Raw genomic sequence first — 12,849 nt, 5'->3', positions numbered from 1 at the left:
TATAACAAACAAAAAGTTTGATTAAAAGCCTACATTCATGAAATGATAAATGATAAACTCCAGTCTCTACCCTGTCAAATACTAAACTCTGTAAGCTTTCAGTGCTAAGTATCTCTATGTCAGTTGTTTATTTTTCCTTTCCTGGTGATTGGAGGTTTAAAAATATTATATTACTTATAGTTAGTAAATAAGAGAATTCCAGTGCCAAATATTTGTACAAGATAATGGAACAGCCGACATTTTGTTAAGAATCCACTGGGACTAAACTACTAACAGTCCAAGAGTACTTGCTGCTTAAAATATACACCCAGACAAAGCCTCTGTGTTAGCCTAGTCTCAAAACCATGTCATAGGCTTGGTACTTTCTGACGGCTAATTATTCACCACATTCTATGTCTCTCTACAAATTCTTCAAAGAAAAGGCAACGTTAAATATCCTTTTTTTTAAGAATCACAAATGGAGTGAGATCAGTCTAATTTAGGAAAAAACCAGAACTATAAACCAATTTTTGAAGAAACATAATCTTGTAACTCCTGAGCCCATACAAAAGTTCAGGGTAAGGTAAGAAAATATGGGCATGATATATATGGTCCTTTGTTCATGCTTATGTTTGAATAAATATAGAGGAATATTTCTAATAGCACCTCTTAATTTATGTTCCCTTTCAATTTTATCTTCTCCAGTAATTGCTGGGCTGATTTCTTTATCAAGGATGTTGGTGAAGTTCAAATTAGTACGTGTTTGCTTCATGTGCTGTTCAAACTATTTGAGAAATGTGTTACACCAGAATCTGAGGGACTTAGCCAAGGGCTACGAGTTCTCAGGGTCAGTGATCTATATCATGAGAAGTAAAGCATTAAGGGTGAGGCAATAAAGCAGCTGGACATGCTAGACAGGTTACCACATATATAGCTTCTGTTGCTTTGTAAGCTAGGTCAGCTAAAGTCTGCCTGCTCAGCCCTATCTCCAAAGATTTACAGGGTGTTACTGGTCTCTGAAGAGGCTATCTTTACATATAATTGGGCCGTTTCTCAGAATTTGAGACAGGGGTTCCCATCACCAGACCCCGGGCAGAAAAGTGCAAACAGGAAGGAGCTTTAGAAATATTCTAAGCAACAATAGCCAAAATAACACCAGACCTGCTTTGTATCCAGACTGCTCCTCTCACATAGACCCATCCAAAGGTGGTCAGATCCCTCCCGAACATACGAGGGGCAGGAGTTCATTATCACAGGCACTTTTTTTAAAAATTTTTTTTCAACGTTTTTTATTTTATTTTTGGGACAGAGAGAGACAGAGCATGAACGGAGGAGGGGCAGAGAGAGAGGGAGACACAGAATCGGAAACAGGCTCCAGGCTCTGAGCCATCAGCCCAGAGCCCGACGCGGGGCTCGAACTCACGGACCGCGAGATCGTGACCTGGCTGAAGTCGGACGCTTAACCGACTGCGCCACCCAGGCGCCCCTCACAGGCACTTTTATGACAGCATCTTTTATGAGACAACAGGTTAAGAAACTGGAAATTTTAAAAGATGTTTTATTGGGCAGGAAGAGAACTTACACTCCAACCTCAGTCAGTAACTTTTGAACCTACTTGTAACTCTGTGTCTGCGAAAGTTATCTTCTTCTAAATCACATTATTTTAATTATTTGACGCTTATTTTGAGACAAGATATGCACTTTAACTTATTTTTGTATATTCTCCAGAACACCACAAACCCTATTTGTTAAAAAGAGTATTATAATAAAATGTTTCCTTCAATTGTACACATCTACACCTACAAATATTTATTATAAGTACAGAGGGTTGTTTTCTTTCTTTCTTTCTTTCTTTCTTTCTTTCTTTCTTTCTTTCTTTCTTTCTTTCTTTCTTTCTTTCTTTCTTTCTTTCTTGTTTTGATAAATCTATTCAAGCAAAAAAACATTCTTCCTAAGCCAAAAATATACTTTCTTCCTTTAAAGAAGAAAGTCATGCTTAATGTTCAGGGAGAGAAAAATCATTAAATTCTCACCAAAGTTGTTCAAACATCAATATTTCAGCCTAAGTGATAAAGGAATCGTGTAAATTAAACAGCATGAGGGGCGTCTGGGTGGCTCAGTCGGTTAAGCGTCCGACTTCAGCTCAGGTCGTGAACTCGTGGTCCGTGAGTTCGAGCCCCATATCAGGCTCTGTGCTGATGGCTCAGAGCCTGGAGCCTGTTTCAAATTCTGTGTCTCCCTCTCTCTCTGACCCTCCCCCCATTCATGCTCTGTCTCTCTCTGTGTCAAAAATAAACGTTAAAAAAAAAATTTAAACAGCATGAATTACAGAACTATTTTAAAGAAATGCACCCTTGTCACAACAAATATTTGAGCTACACCAATGTTGAAAAGTAGAAATCCGGGGCGCCTGGGTGGCGCAGTCGGTTAAGCGTCCGACTTCAGCCAGGTCACGATCTCGCGGTCCGTGAGTTCGAGCCCCGCGTCAGGCTCTGGGGTGATGGCTCAGAGCCTGGAGCCTGTTTCCGATTCTGTGTCTCCCTCTCTCTCTGCCCCTCCCCCGTTCATGCTCTGTCTCTCTCTGTCCCAAAAATAAATAAAAACGTTGAAAAAAAAATTAAAAAAAAAAAAAAGAAAAGCAGAAATCCTCCAAGACCTGCTTTTATCAACAGACCAACAATCATTTGAATGGAGTATATCCATTATCTATGGGTAAATGCTTCTAACACGCTTGGAAAGTTTATTCTCCAACAAGTTAAGCAGTTCTACAACAATCCTCTGACACCAGTTAGTTATTTATGGAACTGTTTTTTTTTCCCCCTGAGGCTGGAAAATTGCTGCAGCACTTCAAAGAACTACTGTTCTGACCCTTCCACAAGAGTCCTTGAACCTGGCTTGTCTCCCTAAGGACACCTTAGCCCTGCACCCAGTTTCCTGGTTACTACTTTAACCTGATAACCATATTTTTGCTGTGACACCTGAACTAAACACACCCAGATTCACAGAACTTTTTTTATAATGTACATCTGAAAAGAAAATTCTAAGACATTAGACTTCCCCACCTCAGTACCTTCATTTCTTCATCAGTAAAGGCACATTGTTAGAATAAAGTTTGTCTTCCATTCTCTCTTGTATCATTAAAGAAGGCTCATCATTAAAAAAATGTGAAGCCCCCTTATCCCAGAGTGGCAAAACCAGGTACTATTTTCTCCAGGGTAAATGAGCAGAAAGCCCAGGGCAAGCAGGAAAGGACACTGCAAAAGATAGATCACATGACTCTTAGGCTCACAGAACTTCCAACTGCAGAGTAAGCACACACAACATTCAAGACTCTCCATAATGTGGCTTGAAAGCTCACAGAGCCACCTCTCTACCCTGCATATCTGGCCCACATTTCCCATATGACTGACACATACCCTTCTCCACACACACCAGGAGCTTCCAAATGTTTTACTACAATTGCTCTGTCCACCAGCCTTTCAGTTCCTCCAGAGTACCTTCCCCCCCAGCAAGGACCTTTCTGTAAGCCACCTCCCACCTCTGCCCCCCATTCTCCCATCATCTCCTTTTCCTGTCCGTGTATTAAACGTGTATTAAACGGTCTCAACAGAACAAGGTTATTGTTCCTTAGAGCTCTTTTAGAAAAGTACTTTAATAATACAAAGAGAAAACGTACAGAATTAAAATATTCTAATTATAAAAGACAAACGTCAGCCCATGCCTTCGACTCAGTTTGTAAAGCCTGCACAGAACATGAAATCCAAAAATATTTTCAATGCTAGTTTCCTCGAAGAGACGCTGAAAAAAATCATCTTTGTACTTAATGAGAAGTAACTGTTAAACTGGCAAATATCATTTCATAAATGCTATCTTCTTAAGGACAATATTTCTACAATGTCTTTATAGCTATGATCACTTTGATGAAACGTGTAGTTTCAAAATTTTAAAGTTCTAAAACTAAAAGAATGGTAATCTTGGGGCGCCTGGGTGGCTCAGTCGGTTGAGCGTCCGACTTCGGCTCAGGTCATGATCTCACAGTTCGTGAGTTCAAGCCCCGAGTCGGACTCTGTGCTGACAGCTCGGAGGCTGGAGCCTGCTTCGGATTCTGTGTCTCCCTCTCTCTCTGCTCCTCCCCTGCTCATGCGCGCTCTCTCTCTCTCTCAAAAATAAGACTAAAAAAAATTTAAAAAATTAAAAAAAAAAATAAAAATAAATAAAAAAAAAAAAGAATGGTAATCTAAAGAAAATTCAGGGATAACCACTTATTTTAGAATAACCCAAATATATTGCTCAACAGAAATAGTGATATAACAATGCTTATACATTTCAAACAAAATTTAAAGCAGTGTTTGTCATGTGAACTGAGAAGATTCATCTTAATCTGAGCACATAACCAGGAGCCGTTATCACCCTTTATCTGAAAAAAGGGAAAATTCTATGGATCACAAAGGGTTTTGAATTTATGAAATTTCATGGGAAAAAACTTAAATTTAATTAATAAGCTATTATTTCATCATTAACTTCATGAGACACTGCATAGAGAGTAAATACTAAGCATCATTTTCTAACAAGTTTACCTGAAAGCTATTTCCTCAATGGCTGAAATGACTTAATTCTCTCACCTTTTATGTGTGTCATTTGCCCTCTTGCTTGAACTCTGTACTCTAGGGACACTGATTCCTGAGTCAGTCTTACAGCTATATGATTTTACATAAATGCCTACTGTTTTACATTTGCCAAAGGAAGCCAACAGACTGACAATGTGGAAGCAGAGGACAAAGCAAAACCACAGCACAATTGCTGAACTGACCTCAAGGGAGCATTTGCTGAACCGGTAACCAGCATTCACAGCTGGAACGAACCTTTCAATGGAACATGCTGGCAGAGAAATACCTGGCTTTAAATGCTACGCAGACTAAAGACGTTCACCAAATTAATGGATATAGATTTACATGGCTTATATTTAGCCAAAGCTATCTCATCATATATATTAAGAAACAACACACAATAAAGCTTAAAATGTTTACTATGATAGAGTACACCTAAATTATGCAAAGGTCAGAAATATAAAAACTATTCACACTTCAAACCCCAAAGTAAGCAGAAAGTCCAATGAGCGCTCAAAATCCCGTCACAAAGACCCAACACTAAGGGCATGAATATCACACAATTGTCCCAAGCCCCTGTCTTGGACACATTTACTTTTAAAAACATCTGCTTATGTGCTTTTCTGGGGCATAACCAGAGGTAGTCAAACCAACATGACTTAAGAAACAGAAGAGGTCACGGAACTCTGTGCTGGGCTTTTGTGCATACAAAAGCAAGTTGTGCAAACTGAGAGCCTCTGAATCCAGAAATGCCTACATCATCTTCAGTTTCCTCCAAAGACCTGAGACCCTTTGTGAGTTTAACAACTAAGTTTGAAAACTATAGCTTTTAAAGAGTTCTAGTTGAAAGGTCACAATAATATGCCTGTATTGCAGAGATGTGTTTTGATCATATGAAAAGTGCATCAGTGTAGAATAATACCTCATTTCCTGATGTCAAGTAATACAAATTGTACTGTCATGTACAATTCTTTATTCATAATTCCACTTCAGCAAGGTCTACTGAATTCATCCACCTTCCATCCCCAAAGTCTTGGTTCTGACCCCAGCCATGGCTTTGAAGACTACTGTGTGATCACTAACAGGGCTTCCCAATGCCTCCAACCCTAAGTACTAGAAAAATCCACTGGCTCTTCATAGCCCAAGGGACAACATCAGACTCTCTCCTACAAAGACCTTCACAACTGGGCTACTTCATGTGTTTTTCTCAGTGCAGTGACACTACAGCCACACAAAATTTCTAAGTTATTCGTCTGTGTCTTTGCACACTTTTCATGTTGTTCTAGGGCCCCTCCCTCCCCTTCTCCACCAGAAAACTCTGATGCATTCAATATCTTTTCAATAGCTCAAATAAAGACCCTCCTTCGAAACCTGTCATAAGTCTCCAGTCGCTCCTTATTCTGTGTTCCCACACTTATTTACTACTAACTTTAATATTGTATTAAATTTTGTTTTTTCTTTCTATTCCCCCCTTTCATCTTTGTATCTCAAGTGTCTACCACACGCTGGTCAAAGGACATCTGTCTAAAGAGGGAAAAAGGAAAGAAACAGGGAGTGGGAACGAAAGGAGGAGAGAGCAAAGGATAAATGGCTGGATTCTGTGATAAAAGAAGAGGGAACTATGGTAGAATTTTTATGATAAGGGTATTAAAAGATTATATTTTTAAAGGCTAAATGACCACTGAATGCCTTGGAATTATAAATGAAGCATATTTAAGTCTTAGAGAAATAATGCCAATAATTAATTAATGTATTTTAACAGTAGTGTGGTGTAGTTAGTGAACCCTGCATGGGCTTGAGCAAGGACTCTATTTGAAGGCTAATGATGGCAACTAGCAGCCCTGAATCTTTGGGCACCCTTCCTTCCCTCATCTGTACAATAAGTCAAACCACAAAAAGTTGCTGTATTTTCTGAGGAAACAAAGTAAAACACTGGGCAGATGCTGAATATGTGGTCAATAATATGATGGACCTTAATTGCGAAACATAGATGCTAGGCTACCAACCAAAATCATAAACAGAAAATAATAAAGATATTTAACTCAATAGTTTAATTTTAACTTAATGGCTTATAACTAGCTATATAATTATAAAATTTATAACTGCTTGAAAGCAGGCCTTAAACAGAGAGTCTGTAGAAAATTACCATTTAAGATATTCTGGTTTTGCATTATGATTTCAACCAACAAAATACTCAAGGATGGTTAATGTCCTTGTGGCCACTGAAATTTACTTGATTTCCATTAAGAGCATCATTAAAAATCCGGTTCAATCACTGTATATTTTAAGAAAGCTTTACAAGCGCTTCTATATAATCACTAGCTTTATGCAAATTCTCTGGAGTAATAAAAATGGAAAAAAAAAAAGAAAACCTTCCATTTGAAACACAAGGTACTTGGTCTTGAACTTGTTAGGTGCATCCAACTTCAGTTCTGACCAGTGCCTGACTACTTGTGATTTACTGGTGGTTGGATGTATATTAGCATCATGCTCTGACAAGTGACGATCTCCTGATGGTGACATTCAGCTGTTGTCGATACTGTAAACATGTCCGCTCAATCTGTTTACATTCCCCTGAGCGGCCACGGCTTTCCTAATGCCTGTGTTAATAGCAAGGTAGAATTGCAATAACAAATGAATTTCATTTAGTCTACAACTAAAAGCCTTGGGAGTACCCATCTAAGGCTTAAAACCAGTTTCCATGTAGCTGCAATTTCTCTTTAAAAACGAGAAGGAATTTCTGTTACTAAAATCACTTTGAAAGTCATGGCATATGCAAGTTTATTTTCCTAGTCGTTTTTGGTTTGTTTTCCTAACATAATTAGAATTTAGTTATTTTTATAAATATACAAAATATATTCTTACAAAGATATAAAAGTTTCTGTTCTATGACAATCTCACATGTATTAAGAACAAATCTAGTTAGAGTAGGGTTGCCAGATTTAGCAAATGAAATTACAGGATGCCCATTTAAATCTGAGTTCCAGATAAACAATGAATAATGCTTTGTGGATGTATATCCCAAATATTGCATGGGACATACTTATACTAAAATATTATTTGTTGCTTATCTGAAATCCAAATTTACTTAGCTGCCCTACACTTTATATAGGAACCCTAAATTAGGGTATTTTAACAACTTGTATCTATAACTCAATAGAAGGGTGAAATTCATGACTAAAGTTCACCAGAAATGTTTTCCTATGGGTGGCCTCTTAGCCTGCCCAGTTGTTGGTATTTTAAGGAGGTGGTGTAAGGAGAGGGCAGGTTGGTTATAAAGACCTGTTTTGAGAGTCTCCCATTTTTTCTTGATCAGTCTGATAAATAATGGCATTCTGACTTTTGCTTAACAGCACCGTAGCCCAGTTGCCAGCTCTTTTTGTTTTTTGTTTTTTTGTTTGTCTTTTGATAATCATTCAAAAGATATGGCAGCTCTCAGAGATACTGGTTGTCTTAAAATAAATAAATAATAAATAAATAAAAATAAAAAGCCTCTTCCTACTAATCTCATTTACAGTTCTTAAAAGTGAAACAAGATTTTGAATACAGGGAAATGAATTCAAAAGTTGGGTTGAATGCATTCAACTTCTTTAAATATTAATTAGGATAAAAAGCTAAAGGGCACAAAGGGAGAAAACATGAGAGTTGCCTTGCAAATATTTGCCAAATCCTGTCCTATTTTGCATTAGTACCCCTCCCCTCCTTTAAGAAGCCATACCCCTTGTAGTAGAATCCTATCCAATAGGCTCCTTCTTTATTTTATCTTATTTTATTATTGTTTTTTAAAGATGATCATTTTATATGGTGTTTTACCAATTTCACAATATAAGTTTAAGCAATAAACCTGCTTGGAATCAACCCCGATGTTCAAATAACATCCAAAGATAAGGTGGCGAGGATGGCAGTTATTTGCTGCCCCCAAATGAAGATCTGCTTTGATTCAATTCCAGCATCATTACAGTTTAGTGGGTCAGACTCCTCCTTTAAAATCTCACTCTCCTCATTGTCTTCCTGGTTCCATCTTCCTTCTGAGGTGCTGACCGCTACTTGCGCTGTTCTAATGTCCTGTCCATTATTCAATTTGATAAACATTTACTGAAGCTATAGGCAAAGTGAACAGTTCATATTATCAAGCTGTTTGTAGTCTGGTAGTTTGGGCTGGTTATAAAACAAGGAAATTTATAATAAGGTAAATGTGCCGGGCTTCAAAGGTTGAGACACATCTACTAGAGACATCAGTAAAGACCCAATGAGAATGGGCTTGGCAGCCAGAAATATTGAGGTTTGAATCAAAGCAACACCCATTATTGTTGAGTGACTTTGGACTCTGAACCTCATTTATAATTCTCTACCTTAGACGATTGTTGTCACGTTGAAGAAGTGAAAGATCATAGAGAAAGTATTTTATAGAATGTGAGAAACATTTATAAGCACTTAGGAAAAGGCAGCAGAGTAATATAGTGAAGTTGTCACATATATGTCATACTGGACAGCTATGGTCTGAATATAGCAGATTCTCCATTTACTAGCCATGCAAACCTAGACAAATCAGCCAATCTGTGCCTCATTTCCTCATCCATATTATAGAAATAACAGTATCCATTTCATTAGAATTGTGGAGAGGACGACATTGATTAATTCATGTAAAACTCTTCATGTAAAAAAAATTCACATAAACCTCTACAACATCTGTAAGCACCTGAGAAATGTTAACTACTTTAACATCAGCATCTTTGTCATTATTATGATTCCAGTCCTCTGTGTCACCTTTGCATCATAAGGTTCTTTCCAGCCTCTCATCACAATTCTCTGTGACTCATCCTGCCTCAAGTAGCGACCAAATTACTTAGTTCTTTGTCAACTTGCTTTATGAGCACTCAAACAGCCTAATGGAATGCATAAATGGTTTTCAAAATGGGTTCCTAAAAATCTTTGAGGTTCCATGAAATATGCTATCCCACCCTCCCCAAACACACAGTCCAGGGACCACCCAGAGTCACACAAGTTGGAGACAGGGGGAAGACTAGTCATTCTTAAATTGTTGTGTAATGGGACACCATTCTAAGATTGTGGTTTTAAAAAAGGATTCTGAGATTTTTTTTTTTAAGTTCAAAATACCTCCTCCGTCCTTTAAGCTATGGGTTTCATATAAAGTAAGTCCTTGAATTTATGTTTAAACTATTGTCCAAATGTCTTAAATGACAAAGTAAGATTCCAAACCCTTCTACCATTCTCCTCACTATATACGAAAGGGGAGAAAAGTAAGGTAATGGGCATGTTTCCCTTCTCTGAGTGTAATTTATTTTCTGCAGCATTTTCTGTTTTCCAATCATGGACCTGAAGAATCCATGAAGCCAAGAGTTATCTAATACATCAACACAGGTTGTTCCTGTGAAATTCAAAGCTTTAGTTCAGTTTTGCACTAAGATTCTGTTTTAATTGGCTTGGGATGGGATCCGGTCGAGCCCTGGCGTGCGGGAGTGGCTCCTGACAGCCACTTGTGCTCATCTCTCCCCTCTCTGCATTCAGGGACACCACTCTGGTGGCCTGAAATCCACGATGCTGCAAGTATTCAACCCATGGAGATCTTCAAATGCTACAAATCAGCATTTTTTTTCTCCTCAGGTATCTGGCGTATCAACACACCATTAAAACTTTTTTTTTAAGTTCCCTACAAGAAATTAATGCACAGCTAATACTGAATCCTACTGCAAAGAAGGGCATATATCCAATGAATTAATTCTTCCAAAATCTGAGATGTCTGCAATTACATGTTAGCAGCCTCACTACCTAGTACCACTAACAAGCAATATTTTATACATGCAACGTGCTTCAAAAAAAAGCTGTGTGTGTGTGTGTGTATATATGTGTGTGTGTATATATATATGTGTGTGTGTGTGTGTGTGTGTGTATATATATATATATATGCTATAGTTTAAACTGACTCAAATTTTTAATGTTAAAAGAGAGTTGACTAATTTTTTGAATTAAAAGTTTAATCATAGATTTTAGAATCATAGATTTTGCGTGCTGAAGGGAATTTGAGAAGTCGCCTAGTCCAACTCTTTCAGAATCAAAACAAAACAAAACAAAAGCCACTAAGATTATGGAAACGAAGACTCATTTTTATCCACTAACCTCTGTAAAGGCGGTGCTGGGATTTTAATATCTGTCTGCTACTTCATCACCTGAATTTCCACATAGGTTTTTTGACAGGTTTGTTTTTAAAAAAGGAAGAGAGAGAGAAACAAAGTTTTGTCATGTCTTCTTCATTCTAGTCCCAAGGAGCCTGTTTGGGTGGTAATAAGGCTCATGACACAAGAAAAAACTCGTACTTTCAAATGAAAATGTCAACACCTAGCCTGAGTGAAATAATTAAATAGCATCCATATTTCCATACCTCATCATTTGAGGACAACAAATACTTGTGCTGAAGTCATCCCCCATGGAAAGAACGCTTCCTTTCTCACAGGATGTTGAACAATTACCACAGATTAGAGTACTGCTATCACGGTTCCCTAAGCACGTAATCTTGTACACTGATGAAAAAATAATGCAGTCCTGGTTGGTCTTTTTACCCATAATAAAGAGAAGATATAAACACCATACCCATGCAAGAAGTAACAGATTTCTTTTCACTGTTCCACAGTATCCTAACATCCCCACAATGATAAGGAAACAGCAAACAGCAATCATGACTGGATGAACCACAGGAAAATAAGTCAAGATGACAGCCTCCTCTACCCTGAAAGAAGAACAATAATGCCACGTTATACATAAAATAGAACCAAAATGCACCCAAGACATAGTACAAGACACAACTGAGATTCGTGTTAATAATCCTTTAAATCATCATGTCTCAAAGCTGATGACTGTATCGCTATTTTCAAAATCACTGCACTACCACTGACTTGCTTGCTTGTCTTATTTTTGTTATGTTTTGTTTAGTTTTTTATACAAGTGGTAGCACTTCTACCTCCACTCATTTAAAACATAAGATAGGGGTCCCCAGGGGCACTTGGTTGGCTCAGTCAGTTAAGCATCTGACTCTTGATCTCAGCTCAGGTCTTGATCTCAGGGTAATGAGTTCAAGTCTTGCGCTGGGTTCTATAGTGGGCATGAAGCCTACTTAAAAAAAAAAAAAAAAAGAGGTCCCCAATAAGAAGTCAATCTATTATTTGCTCTGAAGCTTTAGCCTGAGGAAAACACACAGGCCCCACTGAGAAGAATCTCCCTCCTCTTCTCTGATCTGGAAATCCACATGCAGCACTTTCTCTGCTCGTCAACTAATCTTTCCCCCCAATGTGAAACACTACTATGTAAAAGGAAATTAATCTATATTAAAAGAAAGAGGAAGGAAGATGATTTTTGTTAGAAAACTTTATTGCTATGAAAAAAATCATTAACTAGAACCATACTAGTAAGAGTAATAATAACAAAAAATTAGACATTACTGTATACTAAGCTCCACTTTGTTTAGGACTTCACAAAATCTATCTCAGTTAATCCTTCTGACATTTCAGAGTGGTATACGCGACAGTCCCCATTCAGAGATGAAGAAATGGAGACTGGGAGAGGTTAAGTAACTTGCTTTTTGTGATGTTACTGGATCAACCTTTTGAAATTTGAGAAGACAATGGCAATGCTGAGTTTGGTTTTCCTTAGCTGAGGGATATGAAGGTAGGAAGGTGTTGGCAGTGAAATATACAGAAAAATATACAGAAAAATAGCTACGCTGTCCTTTTCATGCAAATGTGACACAGCTGACCCACTCTCCAGAGGACAGCAAACTGATATTAGCATACCCAGAAGTTTTCTCTGGGACAAGTGGCATAGCTTAATGAGAATGCTAGAAGATGTAACAAAGTTTATTGATTGTGGAAGAGTACTACCGTCTAAACGGGCAAAGTTACTTAGAAACTAGGGTCTAAGAAAACCTGATGAAAGAAATCAATCATTAATTATAAATCTTACCTTGTTTCTGCAGTTAACGTCAGAACATTATTTAGGTAGTCCCTCATCCAAGCAGAAACTGCCAACACACTGATGGACATTAACTGGAAAGAAAAAAAAACCAAATTGGTTACCAAGGATTTATGCAACATTCTCTGCAAGATTAACAATTTTAAAAATTAAGGATTTTTTGTTACATAACCATTATGCTTTTTTCCCTACATGGCTGATTCCGGGTTCAAGACAGGATTTGCACAGGATAAAGAGGCCACTGAATGACTAAACTATCAGATGTACAAGATGAGCCTAA

General features: G+C 37.8%; 1 protein-coding gene across 3 annotated transcripts in view; it reads right to left on the bottom strand.

Annotated features, from left to right (window-relative positions):
• The window catches only part of TSPAN12 (tetraspanin 12), a 74,284-nt gene that overhangs the window by 39,745 nt on the left and 21,690 nt on the right, over positions 1-12,849 (bottom strand). For all 3 annotated transcript variants that reach the window (XM_086691580.1, XM_086691569.1, XM_086691590.1), the window contains 2 exons: positions 12,561-12,643; positions 11,196-11,331 (listed from right to left, as the gene is read on the bottom strand). In XM_086691580.1, coding sequence (XP_086547706.1) covers positions 11,196-11,331; positions 12,561-12,643 — 219 coding nt within the window. The remainder of the gene's footprint in view (positions 1-11,195; positions 11,332-12,560; positions 12,644-12,849) is intronic.

The sequence above is a fragment of the Puma concolor genome, chromosome A2 (genome assembly GCF_028749965.1).
Source record: "Puma concolor isolate L17-30 chromosome A2, mPumCon1.1.hap2, whole genome shotgun sequence".
Lineage (NCBI taxonomy): Eukaryota > Metazoa > Chordata > Mammalia > Carnivora > Felidae > Puma > Puma concolor.
The sequence above is the reverse complement of the archived record's forward strand: the minus strand, read 5'-3'. Positions and strand labels throughout refer to the sequence as shown.